The sequence below is a fragment of the Podarcis raffonei genome, chromosome 7 (genome assembly GCF_027172205.1).
Source record: "Podarcis raffonei isolate rPodRaf1 chromosome 7, rPodRaf1.pri, whole genome shotgun sequence".
Taxonomy (NCBI): Eukaryota; Metazoa; Chordata; class Lepidosauria; order Squamata; family Lacertidae; genus Podarcis; species Podarcis raffonei.
The window spans coordinates 77888905-77915398 of NC_070608.1; the positions used below are offsets into that span (position 1 = coordinate 77888905).

Below are 26494 nucleotides of genomic sequence, written 5' to 3' on the forward strand. Positions count from 1 at the left end.
TCGTCGTCCCGCAGCGAGTCACCCACCCTCCACTCCCATTTAGCTCAGGGTCTAGGTTTTTTGGCCTTGCTATGGACCTTAGGTTGGTCGCCCCGGTTGTCTGGGGGGCCTGGTAGGAATTTTTCCATTTGGCATTAGGCTTTTTGGTTTTTTCGCCTACCTCGTAGCAATCGTCACAACTTTTGTGGTATTGGTGGGTAGGTTAGGCATTGGATTCATGTGTGTCAAGGGCTAGGTGTGGCCATCGCCTATGCTATCTACCGTGGGTTATTCCGTTAAAGGAATCTGGCGGTCGTGTATTCCGTCCGATGCCTGCTTGGCGGGAGGCCATGGCACGACCCTCGGTGACATCAGGGGTGAGCCTATAGTTGGATTAGCATCAACAGGCTCCACCTACTGTTGAATAAACCCACCTCCTATAGTCATCCAATGCCTAAGCCAATACCTTTTCACTGCTGTAATCAATAAAGTTGTGGCCTTTTCTTGCCCATTAACCTTATATCACGTGTCCTTGTGTGTTTATTTCACATAGCGGGGGTTGGGCCCTCGATCCACAATTTCATATTGCATCACAATGCAAATATACCAAAGCCATCTCCACATCATCCCCATCCCCATCCCCACATATATTTATCATTTATATCCTCAATCAAACGTAATATTCTTTTGTCCCTTCCCCGCTTCCCTCCGCCCCCACTCGATTTCCTCTACATCCTGAGATTACATTTATCTTGCATTCTGCAGACTTCTCAATTCATCTATGTATACTTATTGTCCTTCCTTACTAACTTACATTCCCTCAGATACTTTACATTTTCATCTAGGCATATTAGCATATGTTTTTTTGAGCAATATTTTTCCATAGATTCATCAAAACATTTCCACTCCTTTTTAAATTTTCGATTCAACTGATTTCTTATAATAACTGTTAGTTTTGCCAAAGCTAAGTATTCATTTAATTAGAAATCCATTCCTCCCTTGAAGGTAGAGTTTGTGATTTCCATTTAGCAGCAATCACTATTCTAGCTGCCGTGCTATTTCTTCCCCATCAATCGAAGCAGATATATCTCTGGTTTTCTAATTATTGATATGTTCAGCATCTTCTTTAATTCTTCATGTATTACTGTCCAGAATTTCTTAATTTCCTCACATTTCCACCACATATGTATTGTTCCTATTTCTTTACCACATCTCGAACAAATGTTGGATTTCAATTTATATATCTTTGCCAACCTAGCTGGTGTTAGATACCACCTGTGGAACATCTTAACAAAATTTTCTTTGATTGTGTATGAGGTGGTAAATCGAATAGCTTCTTGCCAGAGTTTCTCCCATTGCTCTAGATAAAAAGTATGGCCGACATCTTGGGGCCATTTTATCATCGTTTCTTTCACTTCTTCATCCATCACTTCCTAGTCCAGTAGGAGATTATATGTTTTAGATAACAATTTCTTACTATTCTGAATTATTGTAATATTGAAATTTGAGTCCTCTTTTGCAAAGTCTTTCTTTTGATCAGAATTAAATATACTCCTTTTTGAAGGTTCACAACTTCTTTGGGTTTGTTTTCATTCTAATCTTAACTCTTCCTGCACATTTTTCCTAGGAACCAGGTAAAACATTGTAGTGGAGCTGGCTTATTCAGCCGCCTTACTTTGTGACTTGTTAATGTTTCAGGAAGTCCTTGCAGCCTTGGAGCGCTTCAGATGTTACCATCACATCTGGCAGAGAGAGAAAGAGGAAACCATTGAAAACTTCATCAAAGGAAGCCCTCTGCTTTCTGAATTTGAATCCCAAATTCTATATTACAGAGACTTAGAACTCGAAATTAACTCTGAGCCTGAATACATATGCGTGGGAACAGTTGCGCTATTTACTGGTATGGTGATTTAATATTCAAATGCCATCAAATTCATGCTAGTCTCCGTTGCATTTGCGAATCTTGCTTAAAACAAAAAGGGTGCAATCCATCACACACCTCCCTGAGAGTAAATCCCATTGAACTCATATATAGCATTTGTGTTGTAAATGTCACTCCTTTTGCTCTACCTATTGGTTCTAATGAACGTACAGTCGTACCTTGGAAGTTGAACGGAATCCATTCCTGAAGTCCGTTCAACTTCCAAAACCAAAGCATGGCTTCCGATTGGCTGCTGTGTAAGCCCTGTTGGATGTTCAGCTTCCAAAAATAATTTGCAAACCGGAACAGTCACTTCTGGGTTTGCGGCGTTCAGGAGCCAACATGTTTGGGAGTTAAACTCTTCCAAAACCAAGGTATGACTGTATATTAGCTAAAGGTAAAGGGACCCCTGCCCATTAGGTCCAGTTGTGAATGACTCTGGGGTTGCGGCGCTCATCTCGCTTTATTGGCCGAGGGAGCCGGTGTACAGCTTCCGGGTCATGTGGCCAGCATGACTAAGCTGCTTCTAGCGAACCAGAGCAGCGCACGGAAACGCTGTTTACCTTCCCACCGCAGCAGTACCTATTTGTCTACTTGCACTTTGATGTGCTTTCGAACTGCTAGTTTGGCAGGAGCAGGGACTGAGCAACGGGAGATCACCCCGTTGCAGGGATACAAACCGCGACCTTCTAATCGGCAAGTCCTAGGCTCTGTGGTTTAACCCACAGCGCCACCTGCGTCCCATGACTGTATATTACAATGCATTATAAAAGTTGTTTTGTTTTTGGTCCCTTCTCGCCAAATTCATGGAATGGAAAAAGGAGGAGGGGTGGATTCAGGAAGGGGTGTGTCACTACTTCCTTAGCTGGCTGTCACTGAATGATTTTTTGTTCCCTCAGCGGATCTGAAATTGGCCCTAACAACAGAAACCAAGGCTTGGATGGTTGCATTTGGACGTCACTGTAACAAGAAATACAGGACAGAGATGGAAAACATATTTACCTTTGTGGAGGAAATCAGCAAGAAACTGAACCGTCCGATTAAAGACTTGGATGACATAAGGATAGCAATGGCTGCCTTAAAAGAGATCCGAGAACAACAGATCCCCATAGACTTCCAAGTGGGACCAATTGAGGTAGTTGGAAAGGGAGCCTGTACCCGTTTCCTGATGTGATCTTTGGTGCTGAATTGTGTCTGTCCCCTGCTGCCCCATCTTGGCCCGCAACTCAGGGTCCTATCACAGTCTGCTGTGCTCTTTTGTTTATTTTAGATTTCCCCCCCAATGCAATTTAATATCCTGCCTTTCTCTCCTAGTGGAATTTCAAGGCAGCTAAGAACATCGAAACAATAAAATGTCACATAAAAAAACAAATTAAATTTAAATGCTGATCAAACCAATTTTCCTCCCCATACCTGACGTTGATGCAAAGTTATGGACTCCTTTATACCTCCCCTCCATTTTACAAACAAATTAGGTATTTTATATATTTCTCCACGGCTTAATCTGCTATTGTATGTTTATGATGGGGCTCATTATTGCTTCAACTAACACAGTAGTGCAGGATCCATCGAAAGGATGGCTTGAAATCGTTTTGGTCAACAGTGTTTCACATGAGATGTTAATGATTTTTCCTTGGTCACTATTTAACTGTTTAGTGACATGTCAGGTTGTGCAAAATGTTCCTTGCTTTGGTGGATGTTGAAAAGCGACATTGAATTCTTTGTGCATTTCTCTAGAAAAAAGAGAGGATATGCAATTTTTGCAAGGCAGGTTTTTCTGATTTCTTGCAGATCCTTTCAGATCCTCCTAGCATTAGTGTTCAGACAATCATATATGAAGAAGCCTTTGGCTGCGTACGTACTCCATTTGCTCCTCCCTTTGCATGACGAAGCAAACAAGCCAAGAACTCTACCATTAACTATAGTTTCTCATATCACCCAGACTGGGTAACTATGGTTAGTGGGTTTAGAACACTATTCTGCCTTGTTCTGAAACCATTGATCCTTGTTTCCCAATTTGAGTGAAATGAGAAATTATCATTAATGGAAGACTATCTGGTTATTTTGCTTGCAAATGGAGATATTATATAATAATAATTTATTTATTTATACCCCGCCCATCTGGCTGGGCTTCCCCAGCCACCCTGGGCAGCTTCCAACAAAATATTAAAATACAGTAATGCATCAAACATTAAAAGCTTCCCTAAACAGGGCTGCCTTCAGATGTCTTCTAAAAGTCAGGTAGTTGTTCTCTTTGACATCTGGTGGGAGGGCGTTCCACAGGGCAGACGCCACTACCGAGAAGGCCCTCTGCCTGGTTCCCTGTAACTTGGCTTCTTGCAGTGAGGGAACCACCAGAAGGCCCTCGGCGCTGGACTTCAGTGTCCAGGTAGAACAATGGGGGTGGAGATGCTCCTTCAGATATACTGGACCGAGGCCATTTAGGGCTTTAAAGGTCAGCACCAACACCAATATTAAGCCTTACTAAGCCAATTTATATATCTCTATTCATTTGGCATGGATATCTTCTTATTTTTACACATTCCCATCATTCATCATAAACAGAAAATTGTTCTTGATAGAGGGAGAGGTGGTTTCATTATGTATGGCTCATGTGACATCAGGTGCACGCACTGAGCTCCGGGCCCCCTCAATCCTGGGGGCAACCTGGTACCTCTGGGGCACATATCTGTAGCTGTAAATACGATTCACTCTCAGAACTGAAATTATTAGATTTCCATTGCATCTCTGGTGCCATGTTGACGAACTAGAAGCACAGCTAATTAAAATTCCATGTCACCGTCAATTTTAAGTTACCTGTTCCACCAGCCTAGCTCCTTTGCATCTTTAGCAGGACCACCTGCTACATTTTTGATCCTTAGTTCCCCAAAGAATGTTTCATTATGTACATACTTATATGCAGATGATTATTTTTTGATGGTCATAGATAACAGCCTTTTGTCCCTGCAGGAGTCCTATGCAATGTTAAACAAGTATGAGCTCTTGGTGGCAAAGGAAGAGATGGAAAAGGTGGATACGTTGCGTTATACCTGGGAGAAAGTACTGGTTCGAGGAAACGAAGTGCAGAATGAATTAGTAGCCTTGCAACCCAAATTCAGAGGGGAGCTCATAAGCACAGTGGAGATATTTGTGGAAGACTGCGATCAGTACTACTTGGATTATGAGAAGGTGAAGGATCATAGTAAACTGGGGGGGTGGGGTGGGATATCATTTTGTTATTTGTAAGGTATAGATTTTTTGGGAAGCTGCCTGAAAAGGCGTCAAGCGTTAAACACTGAAAGTACCGTATTTTTTGCTCTATAAGACTCACTTTTTCCCTCCTAAAAAGTAAGGGGAAATGTGTGTGCGTCTTATGGAGTGAATGCAGGCTGCACAGCTATCCCAGAAGCCAGAACAGCAAGAGGGATCGCTGCTTTCGCTGCGCAGTGATCCCTCTTGTTCTGGCTTCTGAGATTCAGAATATTTTTTTTCTTGTTTTCCTCCTCCAAAAACTAGGTGCATCTTATGGTCTGGTGCGTCTTATAGAGTGAAAAATACGGTATATTTTAGTTGACTACATCCTCTTGGGGTCCCTTCCAGCTCCACAATTCTATGATCTGTCTTGAAGAATAATCTCAGGCTGTTGTTGTTTTTTATACAGAACAAGTATGGGTGATGATAACCCAAATTCCATTAAGGGGGTTGGATTGTGGACTGAAAATAGCTAGACTTCAGGCAAAAGGTTGGCTAGGTTCTTTTGGTCTGTGGATGCCTTCTTTTTAATGGGTTGCAATGAAGCAGTCTGCTCTAATTGATAGTGTGTGTTTAAAGTGTATAACCTGCCTTTTCATCCCTATGGAAAACCAGTTCAGAACAAAACAAAGCACTCACACACATTTAAACAGTCCCATACTGTGATGGGATGATGAGCTGCTTGTGCATAAAGTCCTAGTCCCTCAGAGTTTGGCTAAGTCCACAAACCTCTGTCTGTGACGGAGCTCCTTAAGCATGGCTCCATCAGTCGCTCGTAGAATCGGACAGTGGGCGTTTACGGAACTTCTTCCAGCATAAAAGTTCCTTAACGGAAACGCGTCTTCTGGACTCTCGGCGTGACAGTTTCCGGCGAGGAGTGGGTGTCCCTATGGGAGGTCCTGAAACCTCCCCGCTATTTTCACTGGAAGTGTCTCTGAGCCCTCCCTCCGACTCACTTTCCCTTGGAGCTCTTCCTCTCCCCCTGCTGGTCCCCTCCTCAGCGGATAAGTCTCTCTCAGCCTCTGTGAGCCCTTTCACCTCCTGTTTCTCCGATGGCAGTTCCCTGACACATACATAAACAGCATTGTCTTAAAAGGCCAACGTCAGCCGACAAACAAAACTACAACTATATAAATGTTTTTATCTCCAGGTCAGGCTCTGGAAGTCTTCTAATAGAGAAGGTATTCCAAAGTCATGCAATAAGATTGTGTCCTTTCTTAAGCCTTTGGGAAGGGTTAACATTGTCAGATGGTTCTAAGATAGAGGTGCGAAACCTGTGGCCATTCTGATGTTGTTTGATTCAAATTTCCATTAGCTCCTGCCAGCAAGGTCAGTGGTCAAAGATGATGGGACTTGCAGTCAAGCAATATCAGGAGGACTAAAGACTCCCCACTCCTGATTTTAGATAAGGGTTGGTTCATATATGCATGCATATACTATATAGTGGTACCTTGGTTCTCAAACTGGAAGTCCATTCCAAAACCAAAGCATTCCAAAACCAAGGTGCACTTTCCCATAGAAAGTAATGCAAAATGGATTAATCCACTCCAGACTTTTAAAAACAACCCCTAAAACAGCTATTTAACATTAGTTTTACTATCTAACAAAGATCACTGATCCATAAAATGAAAGCAATAATCAATGTTCTGTAATATTAAATAAATAAGACAGTATTGTAGATGATAAAAATTAACCCCCCCTTATCTGTACTGATGATAGTCATTGTTTGGATGGGGGGCTTTTATCCATTTCCACAGTCACACAACCAATCAGTCAGTAGCTGAACTGGGTTCCAGTCACAAAAACAAGTTACAAAAACGAAGTCACAAGTCAAGAGTCCCATAAAACGAAATGCAGGCCACAGTCACAAAAATGAAAAAGCCACAGAAACAAAAACACAATTTTTTTAGCAGAAACAAAAGCACCAAATATCACCTCAGAACACTGCAATCAGAAATGGAAGGCTTTAATTACGATGGGGGGAGGGGACTTAAATTAGCTGCACAAGGGTAAAAACGGGCAGAAAAAAGCCTTAATTACCATGGGGGGGGGGACTCAAATTAGCTGCACAACAGTAAAAAGCTCAGGAGCACATTCGGCTTCTGAGGCAAAGTTCGAAAACCGGAACACCTACTTCCGGGTTTGCAGCGTTCGAGTTCCGAGTTGTTCAGAAACTAAGCTGTTCGAAAACAGAGGTACCACTGTATTGTACACCTGGTTACTGTGCAACTGGTGACTTGTAGCTAAATATGTGAACCAACTCTGTTGCAAAGCTTTGTGTTAGAAGTGGCGTCGAACATACTGGTTGGAGTGTTCAATTTATAGGGAAGCATTCCCTCATATAAGGCACCATTGTATGTGCGAACCAGCTTTCTGTAACTGTTGTTGTCGTTTAGTCGTTTAGTCGTGTCCGACTCTTCGTGACCCCATGGACCAGAGCACACCAGGCACTCCTGTCTTCCACTGCCTCCCGCAGTTTGGTCAAACTATCCAGCCATCTCGTCCTCTGTCGTCCCCTTCTCCTTGTGCCCTCAATCTTTCCCAACATCACTCTGTAACTCACTGTTATTGTAGTACCCTGTAGCTCCATTCTGTACAGGTTTCAAGTTTGATCCATGTGCCCAGAGCTTAATCTATGGGACTGACGTCCTTGGGGAATGCGAGGGTGTCCTGGGGTGGGGAAAAGAGATAAGTACTTTTACTGAGGGAAATCTTTATTTTTCCACTCCACTATCAAATCTGGGAGCTTTTGAAGCAGCTGTCTACATGTGACAAGGGAAATAAAGCTAATAATCTTTCAACAGTTATACAGATTATCTGAAATTTACTAAACTTTTTTTTTTTAAAAAAATTATGATGTAGACAGAATGGGGTGGCAGAATGGAGAGGTTCTTAAAACAGAGACTGATATTTATTTTTTCTGAAAGGTATACAAATGTATGGGACTTTTATTTATAGGATATGTCAATTCTCTCTTCCAGAATGGTCCCATGGTGACTGGTATTGAACCTCAGGAAGCTAGTGACAGACTCATCATGTTCCAGGTATTCTTTGACCTTTTAGCCCCTAACTTTTTTATTATTATTAAAATATTTTATTAACATATAGATCACATACATTTACATTTACACAGTTCATATACACAACACAATACCTTATTTTCACAACATAAAGCATACCTAGGTAAAGGTAAAGGGACCCCTGACCATTAGGTCCAGTCGTGGCTGACTCTGGGGTTGCGGTGCTCATCTCGCTTTATTGGCCGAGGGAGCCGGCGTACAGCTTCCGGGTCATGTGGCCAGCATGACTAAGCCGCTTCTGGCGAACCAGAGCAGCGCACGGAAACGCCGTTTACCTTCCCGTCAGAGCGGTACCTATTTATCTACTTGTAACTGGTGTGCTTTCAAACTGCTAGGTTGGCAGGAGCAGGGACCGAGCAACGGGAACTCACCCCGTCGTGGGGATTCGAACCACGACCTTCTGTGGTCCTAGGATCTGTGGTTTAACCCACAGCGCCACCCACATACCTACAGCACTCTATATAATACCTACCTATACTCAGTGACGTCGAACGGGGGTGGGGCGGTGCAACCCGGGTGCCATGTCTGGGTATGGGGGGTGACAAGAAGGCACCCCGTGGCGGTGTGAGCAGCCATCGCACCGCCGCAGCCGCATGTGGAGGATCCTCCGTTTGAGGCTGCAGCCACGAGCAGAGGATCCCAGCACTGTCCGTACGGCACTGGAGTGGCACCGCCGGCAAACCGCTATGTACAGCGCATGTGGGGTGTTGCTACGTATGCCGCATGCATCGTATGTTGCGACGCCGCACATGCGGCCTACGTAGTGACGCCCCGCCCCGGGTGTCACAACGTCTTCATTCGCTCCTGCCTATTCTATACATATCAACATACCTCCACACCTACCCCACACAGACACCCACAAAGTGACTTGACTTCCAGCCGTTCTTGTTACGCTACTTTATTTTTCCAATTGGCTTAAACATATTTCTTATTTCTTTAATCTCTTCTATCTTAACTTCACTCTCCTTTCACTCTAATCATTTTCTGGATTCACACAATATCTGTCAAAAGTTCTACTTTTTCCACATAGTTTTGATGTATTCCTTAAAGATAGCCCACTTCTTATTCACTTTTTGTACCACATCTGCTCTTATCCTCCCTGTTAGTTTGGCAATATGAAAGTATTCCATCGTTTCAGATAGCCAGGACACATTCTACTCATGTAGAAACACGCTGATTCCTGGACTGTCCACGGGCCAGATTTAGAAGGTGATTTGGTTGGATCCGGCCCCCGGGCCTTAGTTTGCCTACCCATGAGCTAGTTGCTCTGGCACCTGTGGCAAGTACCATCCATGGCGAGCGTCCCGGGGGGGAGGGGTGTGGCGCGGCAATGTCGCCCCCCCGGGATGACACACAGGGCGGGCCGCACCCACCGCACCCCACTTCCTCCCCCAGTGGTGACCAGCCCTGAACTAAATTGGCTTGATTTTCAGTGTGTCTTAAAACTAGCATGTTCTTGGGAACTTAGAGGAATTTTTAGTGCAAGGAAGAAAGACTAAACCTGTGACAAATTCAGAAGAACCCACCTTCTCCTAGGTCAGAAGTTTACAACGATTGGCAGAGACTTTCAGGATCTTTTCCAGTTGTAACTGAGGTTGCCCAGGGTTGAACGTGAGATCTTCCACATGCAAAATTTAGCTCTGCTGCAGAGTCCTTTCTCCATTCCATTTTACACCTCTTGCTTCCCTTAGCTGCTAACTATTCCTATTTTAGATAAGTGGCCTCTTTGAGCTGTGTTCGTTTTATTTCTCGCAATTTCAAGCACCATATGAGCAAATGTGATTTTAAACTCCAGAACCGATTTGACAACCTTTATCGGAAATACATCACCTACACTGGGGGCGAAGAGCTTTTTGGTTTGCCTGTGACGCAGTACCCTCAGCTTCTGGAAATAAAGAAGCAGCTGAACTTGTTGCAGAAGCTTTATAGCCTGTACAACAATATCATTGAAACAGTAAATGGCTATTATGATATCCTCTGGTCAGAAGTGAACATTGAGAAGATCAATAATGAACTCCTTGAGTTTCAGAACAGGTGAGAAAACACCAGGACGTTCAATCTGCATTTAGCATTAAACATGGGCCATGTTATTTACTCCTTCAAATTTGGTGCTAATATTTAGCTGCTTACAGCAAATCTCCGAAACAGCAATGGAACAAACATTGAGCCTCAGCTGATGGTTTTTTTTTTACTTAATCTTCTTTAGTCCCTGACTTGCCAGGCAGAATCTGGCACCAATTTCATTTTCATCTTTCGAGGTGTTGCTCTCCAGTTAAGTGTTCAACACTTCTGATAATTATAAAGGTGTTGTGACTGTTTCTTAATGTGAGAAGCAGATGTGCCTTTAGTACAAATAGGAAAATTGATTGTGCTACCTCTTCTTAAGAGAACCATAAACTGGATTTTCTTATTGGTGGAGGAGGGCGTGGATGCTGGAGCCTTCCAGAGATTATGACTCCCATAATCTCTGACCACTGGGAATGTGACTGGGGCTAATGGGAGCTGGAGTTCCCCTTCCCTTTCCCTGCTATTGATAAAGGGTGCTTTAAGGTGGGTCCTGTGGTATCAGTGCTCCTTACGCAGACACAATATCCTCAGAACCAAGGATATATACCGTGGTACCTCGGGTTAAGTACTTAATTCATTCCGGAGGTCCGTTCTTAACCTGAAACTGTTCTTAACCTGAAGCACCACTTTAGCTAATGGGGCCTCCCACAGCCACTGCGCCAGCGGAGCACGATTTCTGTTCTTATCCTGAAGCAAAGTTCTTAACCTGAAGCACTATTTCTGGGTTAGCGGAGTGTGTAACCTGAAGCGTATGTAACCTGAAGTGTATGTAACCTGAAGCGTATGTAACCCGAGGTACCACTGTAGTGGAATTTGCTTGAGGTTGTGCCATAGAAATCTTGGAATAGCCACTAATGACAGCTGCTAATACAGTAATGATCTATTAGTGCTTCATGTACTGTACATGGCTCAAAATGTGAAGACTTAATTTATAAATTATGGAATACTGAACTGTGTATGCAATGAGTTTCAGTGAAATAAAGAGGAAGGGGTGGAGGGGGAGGGGGACTAGTGGTATTCTTTAATCAATTAATTGTCTTCTGTATTTAAATTAAAAGAATGTTTTATAAAAAGCCATAAGCCTGAAGATTGCCTGCAAAAATATTATGGGAAAACAAGCTATGAATTCTTAACTGCCTGAGTGAAAAGGAATCAAATCTGAAGAAAATTATGAGTAGATATTTAAGGAGGATCAAAATGAGAAATGAGACATGTTTCTTGAGATGTCCCCACCACATTGTTGTCATCAAAATGCCAACCTGCATCTCGCCTCCCATTTAATATGGATTTACTGTTTTCGGGGGGGGGGGGATGCTAAAAAAATGCCTGTTGCCAGAAACCTCTTTGCCAGTGCTGTTTTTGTAGGAAAAGTCCCATTGAATTCAGAGGGATTTATTTCCAGGTAAATGTATATGGGATTGCAGGCTAGGAAGAATTTGAACCCAGTGGGGTTTACATCTGAGTCAGTGTTTCTCAAACTGGGGTCTCCAACTGTTTTTGGACTACAACTCCCATCATCCCTGTTCCCTGGTTCTCCTAGCTAGGGATGATGGGAGTTGTAGACCATAACGTTTGAATTGCACTGTGGAAATATTTGAAATCAGGTTAAAATATTGGGTGGTGGTTCTTGTGTGTGCTTCTAGGTGCCGCAAGCTGCCTCGAGCTTTGAAGGAGTGGCAAGCATTTCTGGACCTTAAGAAAACAATTGACGACTTCAATGAATGTTGCCCTTTGCTTGATCTGATGTCCAATAAAGCCATGATGGCGCGTCACTGGAAGCGCATCACCGATCTCACTGATCACAGTTTCGATGTAGAAAATGAGTCGTTCAAACTGAGAAACATCATGGAAGCACCTTTGTTGAAATATAAAGAGGAAATTGAGGTATGAATAATGCTGGCAGTACTGAGATGGGCCCATTAGTAAGTGATATGATGTCTCCAGTATTTAAATTTAGGATCCACCTATTTAATCTTCATGGGACGCGGGTGGCGCTGTGGGTTAAACCACTGAGCCTAAGGCTTGCCGATTAGAAGGTTGGCAGTTCAAATCCCTACGACGGGGTGAGCTCCCGTTGCTCGGTCCCTACTCCTGCCAACCTAGCAGTTCAAAAGCACGTCAAAGTAGATAAATAGGTACCGCTCCAGCGGGAAGGTAAATGGGGTTTCCGTGCGCTGCTCTGGTTCACCAGAAGCGGCTTAGTCATGCTGGCCACATGACCCGGAAAGCTGTACGCCGGCTCCCTTGGCCAATAAAGTGAGATGAGCACCGCAACCCCAGAGTCGTCCATGACTGGAACTAATGGTCAGGGGTCTCTTTACCTTTTTATTTAATCTTCCTTTGCATCCAGTCACAAAGGAAACATTAGCATCTCTGTCAGCAAAGGCTTCTGTATCAGAAGAACGGAAGGTAGGACAGGAAAACTATCTTGTTATATTTAGAATGATACCTGCACTTGTCTTAATCACATGCTCATACATGGTTTGGACCATGAGAGGGAAGAAAGGGCAGAAAGAATTCCTACCCGTACCCAGTGTTAAGAAACTTCATGTTAAAAAGGAAGTGGTTCAAGTCAGTGATATTTTTCTAGAAAAAGAGGTGGCGGGGCTCATCACGAACACCTCCCTCATTCTCTTAGCAATGGCACCCACCTGAGTTCTGGCTGAGGGAAAAAGCCCCGTTTTAGTTCTTTTTGTAAAACAGTTTGATGTTTGCTTGTGTTTTACAATCAAGCAGTATATACATTTTATTAAATAAAATAAATAAATAAAGAGTCTAACCCTGTCCACTAAGGAACTAGTTCCAGTTAAAGTTTTTACTTTTACGAAACAAACTAGTTCCACCCAAGTTCATCCAGAAGAACTTGTTTAGTTTGTAAAAGGTTTATTCTTGGCGTTTCCCTCAGTATTCGGAATGTTACAAGCTGCTGTACTGACACGTAGGGTCTGAAATTAAATCAAGGATACAGTAAGATGTCTGATAGTGAGAACTGGTTGCATTTCCATACTAAAGAAGGCTTACCCTGTTTGATTGCTGCCTGTCACACAGCTATTAAAGACACATTGTTTGCTTCGTTCCTCTACCTGTACTTCTTACTGTTGGAAGAAGTCCTGTTGGAAGAGAGTGAGTCTATTTAGGAGGGAAGATGCAGGGAATGTCTTCCATTCCTTCCTCCTGATTGCTTATAGCACCTCCATATCTGCATAATAAATCTTTGAATGTTGCCTCCACAGTTTGCTTTCTAACTTTCTTTATAGACATTGGATTGACCTACTTTTTAAGAAAAAGAATGCTAAGAGTCTGGGCTAAGCCAAGATTAACTGCATACTGCCAATTCATGCAGAGTTAAGCCACCAACTTCCAGTGTAGTACAATACTTGGTCATTCAGCCAGGGTATCAGCTCATTGTTTAAATGGGAACTGCTGCTGCTGCTGAGCACTAATCATGTACGCAGTGCTTTTCCCCCCTAAAAAAATGTTTAGGGGTACTCTCATTTTCCAACTCATATTGAAATACTGCCCCTCAATGAGGCCAAACTGAGATTCACAAAATGTTTAGGGGTATGCGTCTCCCTGCGTTCCCCAGAAAAAAAGCACTGCATGTACCTATTTGCTGGCCACATCAAGAGCTGAAACAGCCACACAGCCAGGTCTTGGGGGTCTTCTCTGAAGTGATGTGTGCAGCCCCTCTAAGTCCTGCGTATTGGGTGATGCTATGACAAGCTGTTAAATTCTGTGCAAATTTTTTTTGATTGATTTGATAGGATATCTGCATCAGTGCAGTAAAGGAGAGAGACATTGAACAGAAGCTGAAGCAAGTGATTGCAGAGTGGGACAACAAAACATTTACTTTTGCCAACTTTAAAACTCGCGGGGAGCTGCTCTTGAGGGGAGACAGCACTTCCGAAACCATTGCAAGCATGGAGGACAGCTTGATGATTTTGGGTTCCCTAATGAGCAACAGGTAATATGGAAGACTCCTTTTCTCTTCTGATAAGTTATTCATGTGATCATTTTTAATAATCTGTCTAAACGCATGCATTTATTTCAGGTACAACACACCATTCAAAGCTCAAATACAAAAGTGGGTACAGTACCTCTCTAACACTACTGATATCATTGAGAATTGGATGACAGTGCAGAATTTGTGGATCTATTTAGAAGCTGTCTTTGTAGGCGGAGACATTGCCAAACAGCTTCCAAAGGTAAGTGCCTTTATTTTGTCTTATGGAAGCGGCAGGTGTGTTCAGGGCAATTTGAGTATTTAAAATGATCCCTTGCATCATAACACACCCCTGAACATGTACTTAGTGTGGCTGCAAGAGAATAGCATGAGAAGCTAAACTGTTGAAAACTATGCCTCCCTTGTTTGTTCCTTAAAACAGGAAGCAAAGCGTTTCTCCAACATTGACAAATCGTGGGTGAAGATTATGACGCGAGCCCACGAAATACCCAATGTGGTCCAGTGCTGTGTTGGAGATGAAACCATGGGACAGCTCCTGCCTCATTTGTTGGATCAGCTGGAAATTTGTCAAAAGTCTCTTACGGGGTGAGGCTGCTTATAGAGAAATCCTTCATCTCTGGGCAATCAGTTACGACGGAGGAAATTGAAACCTGCTTATTGCTTGCATTCCACTAGGATTTGCCACTGCTTGCTGTTCCCTTCAGTGGCTGAAAAAGATCAGGCCTGCAACTGTTGATATTATCATGGTCAGAATTAGAAACTGAGGCAATTATGTCGCAGTTCAGAGAAAAAACTTAATTCACAGCAATCTCTGTGAAGCAAGAAAGCAGTTGCTTCCGGATGATCTGTTTATTGAGCTGTTCAAACAAAGTTTGCAAGGAGATTATATAACACAGACCGATTATCTGAGCTTTAATTCTCGCATGTTTGCGGGGGACTTGCAATGTTGTATCAAGCAGCTGTTACCTCACACTTTCCACTTCATTTCTTCATCACTTTTCTTACAGCAAAATGCTTGCTGTTTTGTTTTTGTGAAGCAGGGTTGTTGCATAAGAGTGCCAAATCCACTTTAAGTGTACAACCTGAATTTGCCACTATGCAACTGAATCCCACCTGTGTTTCTGTCTGACAGGGAAGGGCTTTCCTTCGCTGTGCTGTCTCAGCCTCCACATCCCTCCTTGCCTGCCTCTTCATCTTCCTGCGGAGTGGCTCTGGCTTTCTCTTGCTATCTCTTCATCATTTAAATTAAGCATGTCTTGGGGATCAGCAGCCTTCATTAGTTCATGTAGCAAATGGTCTGTAATACCAGGCAGCAAGATGAAAGCATTTTAAGTCCCTAGGAGCAAGGTGAGACTCACTGTCTGCCATTAACAGGGAAGTCTATAATGGGTAAGGAGAAGATTTGGATCTCTGAGAGGCTATGATGAAGTTTGGCAGGCAAAAGCTGTGTTGCACCACTCACCCCCACGCTCATTCTGTTTTTGTTCAAATTCAGGTACCTGGAGAAAAAGCGGCTTTCATTTCCACGTTTCTTCTTTGTGTCAGACCCTGCCCTGCTGGAAATCCTGGGCCAGGCTTCAGATTCTCACACAATACAGGCCCACTTGCTCAACGTCTTTGATAACATTAAGTCTGTGAAATTTCATGAAAAGGTTTGCATAACTGGTAACGTAATTCTTAGAAAGGAAGCAGTGGTTATCTGAATTCCTGGGCACCTGTCAGTCCCTTATACACCCTGCCCTAACATCAGAGGACCCGAAACACAGGAAGCCATCTTGGAACCTAATGAAAGCACTTACCTGGCTGATCAGGTCTCACCTGTGTTCTCACACCTGTGTTGAGCTTAGGGTAGAAAAAGGGGATTGGCTTTTCAGGCCATGCAGAGCAGAAAACAGCGCTGACTGATTTTTATTTCCTTTTGAATAAAGGACCCATCCCTTCTACTCCTCTTCCCTTCCCATAAAGCTGGAATGGATACTGTTACATGCCACCCCAATCTCCACGAAATATATATTATAAATTATTGTTGTTAGTATTACAGTTGTACCTTGGAAGTCAAACGGAATCCGTTCTAGAAGTCCATTCAACTTCCAAAACCAAAGTGCGGCTTCCGATTGGCTGCAGGAAGCTCCTGCAGCCAATCAGAAGCTGCGCCGGATGTTCGGCTTCTGTAAATCATTAGAAAAACAGAACACTCACTTCTGGGTTTCGATCATTCAGGAGCCGATTTCTTCAGAAGCCAAGGCGTTTGAGATCCAAGGTACAACTGTGTTGTTGTTGTTCCTTTTCTTCTTCTTCTTCTTCTTCTTCTTCTTCTTCTTCTTCTTCTTCTTCTTCTTCTTTCTTCTTCTAACAACACCAGGAAGCGTACATTGGCTATCCCTGGTTCAGCGCAACTTTGTCACACAAGACATATAATTTTCAGGTTTATGATCGGATCCTTTCAATCTCCTCTCGGGAAGGTGAGACAATTGAGCTGGAAAAGCCCGTCATGGCAGAAGGTAATGTGGAGGTGTGGCTCAATTCCCTCTTAAAGGAGTCCCAGGGCTCTTTGCATCTCGTGATTCGGCAGGCAGCTGCAAGTATCCAGGAAGCGGACTTCCAGCTAATTGACTTTCTTTCTTCCTACCCCGCCCAGGCAAGTTTCTAATCCCCCCCCCAACAAAAAACAGTTATGGGATGATGGTTCCAATTTTTCCAAGGATTACGCTTGATATGAAGAGCCAAGTATATTGCTGTGTATGTGAATAGAAGCTGTCTCTGGCACAAGAAGTCCTAGATTTGCCGGAAAGTCTCTCAGATATTTACTTCTCAAACACCCACTCTAGTGGTCATTTAGGATGTTTACTCTGGTAGCTCTAAAAACTTAAGCTTTTGTACTTTTGTCATTCTTTTGTTGCTTGTTGTTTTCTGCCCTGAGTTCCTTTGCGAGGTAGGGAGGGATATACATTTAATAATAGAAATAGATAAGTTATAATAAAACTCATGTGAAACAGCACAGATTCTCTGCCAAATGGACTTCAGACTTTGGTAAACAAACTTTTCAGGGTTTCTCTGTCAGTAAACAGTTCTCCGCTCATTCTTCATTCATAAATCAATCCCTTTCAAGGTCAGGAGATTGGAGAATTATTCATAACAACTCCATATGCAGTATGTGTGTGTATCTCTCTCTCACACACAGAATTATTCCTAGAAAACCCTCTCATTAGCCAGCCTCAGAGTTCAAGCCAAAGACCTATTTTGATCATTGGAGTGGATTTCTGTAAAACCATCAGATCCCAGCTGGGAAAGGTGATGATTGACTTGCCAAAATATAAAAACAAGGAACTGGAACAGCTGTAAGAGCTGTAAGTTGTCCATTGGTTTCCATGACTGGCCCTCTTCCTATCACAGAGGAGTGGCCTTTACCTCCTAGTGTGACCTTTTGCTTTGAGAGTTGCTTTTTTGACCGTTTACCTTATTTTTTCCAAACATAGAGGCAGAATAGGGATCACAGGTTCGGCCACCTCCTTGCAAGTTGATGGCGGGTGTTCTTCCTGAGGCGGTAACTTGCTCCTTTGCTGCCCCTCGCACTCCTGCCTTTTCAGAAGCTTTTGTAGTGGTGGAGTCTGTGTGAAGTCCTCAAGGAGAAGCCCTCACCAAGCCTGCCAAGGAAGAGTTTCAGAACGCACTTCTCCACAAGAAGAAGTGCTTTCTGAAGCCCCCTTTCTGCCTGGTGGCAAAGCTAGGCGGCAGAATGCTGTACCGCTGCTAAAGTCTCCCTTACCTGGGTTGCTTCTGCGGTGGTGGTGATAAGGGTAGGACAATTGCAGGAGTCCTGCCTGTTCCATTTCCACTGCCTGAGGCAGCTGCCTCACCCTGCCTCATGTGTGGGCCGGCTCTGTCGATCAGCAGAAATGGCTTTTTGAAGAACCTGACTTGAACTCTACATAACTTTTCTGGAAAAAAAAATTTCCCCTAAGGTTGGCTTGTTGGGAATTCAAATGATCTGGACCAGAGACGCTGAAGAAGCTTTGACCAACGCAAAGTACGACAAGAAAATAATGCCCAAAACGAACCAGTTTTTCTTGGACCTCTTGAATACTCTGATAGATATGACGACAAAGGACCTGAGCCAAATAGAACGCATCAAATATGAGACACTGATCACAATTCATGTGCATCAACGGGATATATTTGACGACCTGGTAAAATTACTTTTTATGCATTGAAAGTAACTGGGGGGGGGGGAGTAGAAGTATGCTCAATAGGGAATGTACATTAAATCCATTCAGTAAATATAATCCACTAGGGCAAAAATATGTTTTTGGTGCTGTCCTAGCAGACCAGTTGTGAACGTGTTTTCATCACTGCTTTAGCTTATGGTTCATATGTAAGGCTTTGCGGTCTTGTATTATCAGAGACGCAGGTGGCGCTGTGGTTTAAACCACAGAGCCTAGGGCTTGCTGATCAGAAGGTCGGCGGTTTGAATCCCCGCGACGGGGTGAGCTCCCGTTGCTTGGTCCCTGCTCCTGCCAACCTAGCAGTTCAAAAGCACGTCAAAGTGCAAGTAGATAAATAGGTACCACTCCAGTGGGAAGGTAAGCGGCGTTTTCGTGCACTGCTCTGGTTCGCCAGAAGCGGCTTAGTCATGCTGGCCACATGACCCAGAAGCTGTCTGTGGACAAACGCCGGCTCCCTCGGCCCATAGAGCGAGATGAGTGCGCAACCCCAGAGTCGTCCGCAACTGGACCTAACGGTCAGCGGTACCTTTACCTTTACCTTATTATCAGATCTGCCTCTTGTTGTGCTCTGATGCCACTGCCCATGCAACCTTGCTCTCAGCGAGACATTATCATTCCAAGGCTTTTTCCACAGTTGGCATTCAACTGGTTTCCTTCTCCCTTACACACACTCGAGTCAGTTGCTAGTTCTGCCAGATTCCTTCTCAGAAACTCTGTTTATAAAGCCTATGGCAACATGGTCTCTTGTTCCTAGTGCCGTATGCATATCAAGAACCCCACAGACTTTGAGTGGCTGAAGCAATGCAGATTTTATTTCAATGAAGATGCGGACAAGATGATGATTAACATCACGGATGTGGCCTTCACGTATCAGAATGAATTTCTGGGCTGCACAGACAGGCTTGTCATCACCCCTCTCACAGACAGGTGAGAGATACTTCTGTCCTTCCTCCTGCTTGAAGGATTAGATGCTCTGTATGCCAATGTCATTCTCCAGCATATTATTTCGGAGTCTCATTCCGTCTTACTTTAGTGGAGCATTAACTGCGAGGGTTTGTGCAAGGTTTTGAAATCAAGACAGAGAAGAGATTTTTCCTTATAATTCATGACATTTTTATATATTAAAAAAAGAAGTACCGGTACATTCATATTCACCTTCAATGAAAGATAAAGAGCCATTATTTCACTCTGGAATGCCAATATATGGTGGTTGTCTTTAGCATATTTCTAGGGAAGAGACAGGGGTTTGGATTCCAGATTCCAAGTGTCCAATTGCGGGATCCATTTCAGATGAAAACTTAGACCATCTAGAGTTTCCCATAATGCACAATACAACAGGGACTAATGACCCAAACCACTACAGACTCTGGGTCGTGTTTCTGAAGCCCAGTGGGTATCGTGGGAATTAGTCTGGCTATTCTGGATTAAACCCAGAAGAGATTTGGGTGTGTTTGCTAATCACTATGTGTTTTCTTAGTGCTTGACTACAGTAATTAAAAAATGAAATGCTTGTTAGAATCATAGAATCATAGAATCATAGAATCATAGAGTTGGAAGAGACCACAAGGGCCATCGAGTCCAACCCCCTGCCAAGCAGGAAACACCATCAGAGCACTCCTGACATATGGTTGTCAAGCCTCTGCTTAAAGACCTCCAAAGAAGGAGACTCCACCACACTCCTTGGCAGCAAATTCCACTGTTGAACAGCTCTTACTGTCAGGAAGTTCTTCCTAATGTTTAGGTGGAATCTTCTTTCTTGTAGCTTGGATCCATTGCTCCATGTCCGCTTCTCTGGAGCAGCAGAAAACAACCTTTCTCCCTCCTCTATGTGACATCCTTTTATAAATTTGAACATGGCTATCATATCACCCCTTAACCTCCTCTTCTCCAGGCTAAACATGCCCAGCTCCCTTAGCCGTTCCTCATAAGGCATCATTTCCAGGCCTTTGACCATTTTGGTTGCCCTCCTCTGGACACGTTCCAGTTTGTCAGTGTCCTTCCTGAACTGTGGTGCCCAGAACTGGACACAGTACTCCAGGTGAGGTCTGACCAGAGCAGAATACAGTGGCACTATTACTTCCGTTGATCTAGATGCTATACTCCTATTGATGCAGCCCAGAATTGTATTGGCTTTCTTAGCTGCCGCGTCACACTGTTGGCTCATGTCAAGTTTGTGGTCAACCAAGACTCCTAGATCCTTTTCACATGTACTGCTCTCAAGCCAGGTGTCACCCATCTTGTATTTGTTCCTCTCATTTTTGTTGCTGACACATTTATTTTATCTTTAAATTTATTGAATGTGCCTTTGGTCTTCTCACCCAAGATAGCTAATAGTAAAATATAAAGTAAAAATCCAGACATCAGCAGGTTAGTAGAACATCAATAGTATATGTGTTTTCTGTAGTCACTGCTATTTGCAGTAGAATAGTTGTTAAAAATAAACCCAGTAAGAGAAGGCACAGTCTAACTCCCCTCCCTGTCTGCATATTAGCTTTTGGATTTCTTAGGTATTATACCTTGTAATTCCTCAGTATTCTAGCTTTTCTTTGCGTGTAACTGAGTTGCATGTAACTGAGGCCTGGCAACCACAGCCAGTCAAATCAAACATTGCTTGAGGACCCCAGTGGCTCAGGTGGGCCTTTCAGCAGCCTGGCCTGACTATTCTGTCCCTCTTAGGGCCGGCCTATCTATGAGGTGAGGCAGCTGCCTCAGGTGGTAAGGTCCACAGGGGCAGCAGATCTCAATGTCGATCTTTGTTCCCCATCACCACTTGTTCCTGATGTCAGTCTTCCCTGACTCACTTCTTCACTGGCAGGCAGGGGTGTAGGAAGGGGGGACGGTGTGGGCGGTCCGCCCCGGGTGTCTTCTGTGAGGGGGTGACAAAAAGGCACACCACGGGGAGCTTGCCCCACCACCCCCATGTATGTGTTGGGATACTGCCAGGGAGACAAAGTCCATCTGAGCCCCCAAGCTCCTGCCGGACAATCCATCAACCTCCCGTAGACAGGCAATATCAGCAATTAGCGACACGAAGCCTCAAGAATAGATTGCCACATTCTTAGGCTGGTGCACATTCTATCAGCAGAATTCACACAGCGAAAGGTGCACAGCAGGAGAGCATATTTACAGTTTATTCAGCGTTGGTCAGAACAAAGAAACCATGACCGCCTGCATCGGTATGTTCAGGCAACAAGAAAGAAACGAAAGCAACGACACAACAGAAACATCCTGTGAGACAGGAAATACGCAGGTTGTGACACAAACATCCTGCTCCCTTTTAAGGTGGAACGGAAAGATCCTAACAGTATGGTGGATGCGCCCCCCGCACAGCTCGCCCCTTATTGGGTGAACTCACCCCACACCCCCAGGTGCATGGCATGGCTGCCGCTCCGGGTACCCATGCAGCTAACTGGACAAGGGTTGCGCTGGTCGGTTGAGAAGGCAGTAGATTGTTGGGGGAGAAGTCTTTGGGGCTGCCACAAATCACACTTCTTGGCTGTTGGATGAACAGATGGTCCCCAACTCCTGCCTTGGGACTGAGGAGAGGGGAGGAGTTTGCCCTCCAAAACATAGCTGTCAACTTACAGATTTGAAAATAAGGGACCAGCAGCCTCGAAAATAAGGGATCAGAAGCCACAATAAGGGATTTTCCAAGCACAGGTATGTTCAGCTTCTGAGCCCCTCCAAGCCAAATGCAGAAAGCCCAGCCAGCAGCCAAACGAAGCCTCAAGCGGTGGTTCCCACAGCGCAGCAACCCGGCAAAGGGGATGCAGCAAGGAAAACCACCGTCACCTCTCCTCTGGGAAGCGCTGAGCAAAGGCGAGTCCCCCGGCAACACGGTCAATTTGATCAGCACAAGGCATGCAAGCTCCACCCCCCAGTTGTTCTTAGACTCCTTATTGGGTGAGCAAGGCAGTTAAGCAACACAGTTGGAGCCTCCCTCCTCCCTGGCTGGCAGGGAGGGAGGGAGGGGAGCCGCTTCCTTTGAAACCCGGGAAATTTAAGGGACATCATCAATAAGGGACAGCAGCGGGACACAGTGCTGGGATATGGGACTTTCCCCCCAAATAAGAGACGGTTGACAGCTATGCTCCGGAATCCTTTCTGCTCAGCCTGGTAGGGTTGAGCTTCCTATAGGGACAGAGCCATAGCAAAGAGATACAACAGATCCCCGGGAGGGGGCAAAAAAGCCCTCGATTCCTAAACTTATTTTGCATCCAGAGGCGCTCTATCTCCAGGAGGCAGTGAGTGGATCTGGGCTGGATCAGTACTTTAGATGTGGGTGAGAAAGAAAGACAAAGGAAGAGGAGGAGTTTGTTTTGTTTTGCCCGGGGAACAGAGGGTGCCAGCATGGAGTAAGGCAGCGAGAAGGAACTTGGGTAGGTGGGCAGGGAAATGGGAGAGCGGGGGCCTCGGCCTTCGTATTCCCAGTGACTCCATTCTGCCGGAGACAGGGCACTCTTTCCGGCGCTGGGCAGGGTCTCCATAGAGACCATGTGCAACCTAGCAAGCCGGGCGCATTTAGGGTGATACTGCCTCTTTGCCTTTCAGGTGGTGAAATGTCTTGGGCTGGCCCCATTTCTTCCCTTTGGGCCTGCAGATGGCTATCTTAGTGTTGGGCAGGCAGTGGTGCCACTTTTAAATGGGAGCCAAGCTCAGTTTGCATCTGTAGTGGCCACCCATCATTTTAATTCAGCCAAAATGCAATGTCCCAGTCCATAGATCTATGAAACACAGTGGTTTGTGTTGGTGTGTGTGTGCTGAGAGCCCCTTGCAATCCAGCACCAGCCCTGCTTTTAAGACTTCCAACTGGGCACAATAAGCACAAATTGCGCTCCTTTTCTTTCAGGTGTTACATCACGTTGGCGCAAGCCTTAGGCATGAGCATGGGGGGAGCGCCAGCAGGTCCTGCAGGAACTGGCAAAACAGAAACGACGAAAGACATGGGGAGATGCCTTGGAAAATACGTTGTGGTCTTCAATTGCTCTGACCAGATGGATTTTCGAGGACTGGGAAGAATCTTTAAAGGTCAGGATGATTTCTGCTATAGATACCATGACCTTTGATAAAACGCAGTGTTCACATTCAAGTTAGGACATACCACGTGCATGTTATATTTGCTCTTGGGTGTGGAAATGTGTGATGTGAAAGAACAGACATTTTCAAAGGTACGATTTACCACGCACTTAAAATTTCTAACACCATGGCTTCTCAGTTCCTGTTGCATGATGTTTCTTCAGCTCACAAAACTTCTCTTACCAAATCATTTGTATGTAGGGTTATAGATAATTTGCATGAGTAGAATCCTACTTGTACAAGGCTATAAAATACTGGCTGCCGAGGACTGCTCCCACGACGTTTCCGAGCACAATTCAAAGTGTTGGTGCTGACCTTTAAAGCCCTAAATGGCCTCGGCCCAGTATACCTGAAGGAGCATCTCCACCCCTGTCATTCAGCCCGGACACTGAGGTCCAGCGCCGAGGGCCTTTTGGTGGTTCCCTCACTTCAAGAAATGTGGTTATAGTGAACCAGGCAGAGGGCCTTCTTGGTAGTGGCGCCTGCCCTGTGGAATGCCCTCCCATCAGTTGTCAAGGAAATAAACAACTACCTGATGTTTAGAAGACATCTGAAAGCAGCTCTGTTTAGGAAAGTTTTTAATGTTTGATATTTTATTGCTTTTTATTATTAATATTCTGTTGAGAGCTGCCCAGAGTGGCTGGGGAAACCCAGCCAAATGGGCGGGGTATAAATAATAAATTACTATTATTATTATTATTTTTATTATTACTACTACTATATATAATATTATTATATTATATGAAGTTGTGTTCCATTCTTGAGTGTGCATTCATTAGAACTCGCTTCGAGTTAATGTGTTTTTTCCCTCTTGAAAGCATTCAAAGTGCTCTTTATCTCTAAATCTTGTAAAATGGCTTTGATTTCCTTTGATTTCAGGTCTTGCTCAGTCTGGATCCTGGGGTTGCTTTGACGAGTTTAACCGCATTGACTTACCGGTGTTGTCCGTTGCCGCACAGCAAATTGCAATTGTTCTGACATGCAAGAAGGAGCGCAAGAAGAGCTTCATTTTTACAGATGGCGACAGTGTGGAAATGAATCCCGAATTCGGACTCTTTCTGACAATGGTAAGCACTCTGAAGATTTTGATAAGCGATAGTTGTCAGTTCAGAGAAACTGCAGGATTTGCAGTCTCTGTGGTTAGCTCATGAAATATGTGTCAGAGTTGAACTTTGCTCAGAAGTTACATCCCTGACCAAGAAGCCATTGCCTATATACCATGGAAGAATGAGGGCTCATTGACCTGCTGGTGAGAGGAAGATACCGTTTTACCTTGGAAGTCTAATGGAATCTGTTCCAGATGTCTGTTCGACTTCCAGAACATTCTGAAACCAAAGCGCAGCCAATCGGAAGCTGTGGAAGCGCTGTCGGAAATTTGGGTTCCAAAGAATGTTTGCAAACCGGACCTCTCACTTCCGGGTTTGCCGCATTTGGGGACCAAAACGTTTGAATACCAAGGCGTTTGGGATGCAAGGTACAACTGTATTGTGTATTTCCTTAGTTGTACTGTACTGCTCATTCACTCAGTTTTTCAGTGCAAGTGATACAAATGTGTCAAGGAAGTGCTTTGGTGAACCAGCAGTAGGGAATCTTTGGCCGACATTTTTTGAATTAGGCTCGGCCAGGGAGGCCATTTTCCAAAAACACCTCCACCTGCCTCATACCTGATATTACATAAGACATGTCTGGGATCATCTAAGGAACTTCCTACCTAGGTGGAATCTAGACACATATAGAAAACGCTGAAAATGCTTTAAAAAAACAACGTTTTGAAAAATATATTGAATTTGCCAAAAGCTCACCGTTGCCATCTAGTGTCACATTTGTACGTTGTTGTTGTTTAGTTTAGTTGTGTCCCACTCTTCATGACCCCATGGACCAGAGCACGCCAGGCACTCCTGTCTTCCACTGCCTCCTGCAGTTTGGTCAAACTCATGCTGGTAGCTTCGAGAACACTGTCCAACCATCTCGTCCTCTATCATTCCCTTCTCCTTGTGCCCTCCATCTTTCCCAACATCAGGGTCTTTTCCAGGGAGTCTACTCTTCTCATGGGGTGGCCAAAGTATTGGAGTCTCAGCTTCAGGATCTGTCCTTCCAGTGAGCACTCAGGGCTGATTTCCTTAAGAATGCATAGGTTTGATCTTCTTGCAGTCCATGGGACTCTCAAGAGTCTCCTTTGTATAATCACATTTGTATAATGCACCTAATGTGCATTATAATACAATATAATGCACCTAATGTGCATTATACATTTGTATAATGCACCTTAAACACACTTAAAACAGACTGAGTCCATGGTGCAGCCAATGGAGCTTGCTCTCAGGTTGAGGATGATGTGAATAGCCGTCATAGTAGTAGTCTGATTGATAACTAATGATCTGATAAACCAGAACCCAGGGTATGCGGGCCGTCAAGAGCTGCCTGAAAACCTGAAGATCAATTTCCGTTCGGTGGCAATGATGGTTCCGGATCGGCAGATCATCATCCGTGTCAAGCTAGCTAGCTGCGGCTTCATTGATAACATTGTGCTTGCGAGGAAGTTCTTTACCCTGTACAAACTCTGCGAGGAACAATTATCTAAGCAGGTAGGAGTTGTTATGCGCTATGGAAAGCTTCATTCTACCAATACAGATGAAGAACCAGTAGCCTTTCTATATGTTGTGACCGCAATGTAGATGACGCTGTTGGCTGGCTGATTTCTTCTTCTTCTTCTTCTTCCTCTTCTTCTTCTTCTTCTTCTTCTTTCTTCTTCTTCTTCTTCTTCTTCTTCTTCTTCTTCTTCTTCTTCTTCTTCTTCTTCTTTAACATTAGGGTAAAAAATAATAATAGGGATGCGGGTTGCGCTGTGGGTTAAACCACAGAGCCTAGGACTTGCTGATCAGAAGGTCGGCGGTTCGAATCCCCGCGACGGGGTGAGCTCCTGTTGCTCAGT

The 26494-nt window shown here is 44.3% G+C and overlaps 1 protein-coding gene across 5 annotated transcripts in view; it reads left to right on the plus strand.

Moving 5' to 3' along the window:
- Positions 1–26494, plus strand: part of DNAH5 (dynein axonemal heavy chain 5) — a 178137-nt gene that overhangs the window by 52535 nt on the left and 99108 nt on the right. For all 5 annotated transcript variants that reach the window (XM_053397140.1, XM_053397141.1, XM_053397142.1 and 2 more), the window contains exons 23-38: positions 1678–1879; positions 2800–3035; positions 4871–5089; positions 8134–8196; positions 10028–10266; positions 11943–12183; positions 14064–14263; positions 14351–14504; positions 14685–14848; positions 15759–15915; positions 16689–16901; positions 18226–18450; positions 19241–19413; positions 23336–23514; positions 24442–24629; positions 25953–26147. In XM_053397140.1, the coding sequence (XP_053253115.1) occupies positions 1678–1879; positions 2800–3035; positions 4871–5089; positions 8134–8196; positions 10028–10266; positions 11943–12183; positions 14064–14263; positions 14351–14504; positions 14685–14848; positions 15759–15915; positions 16689–16901; positions 18226–18450; positions 19241–19413; positions 23336–23514; positions 24442–24629; positions 25953–26147 (3048 nt within the window). The remainder of the gene's footprint in view (positions 1–1677; positions 1880–2799; positions 3036–4870; positions 5090–8133; positions 8197–10027; positions 10267–11942; positions 12184–14063; positions 14264–14350; positions 14505–14684; positions 14849–15758; positions 15916–16688; positions 16902–18225; positions 18451–19240; positions 19414–23335; positions 23515–24441; positions 24630–25952; positions 26148–26494) is intronic.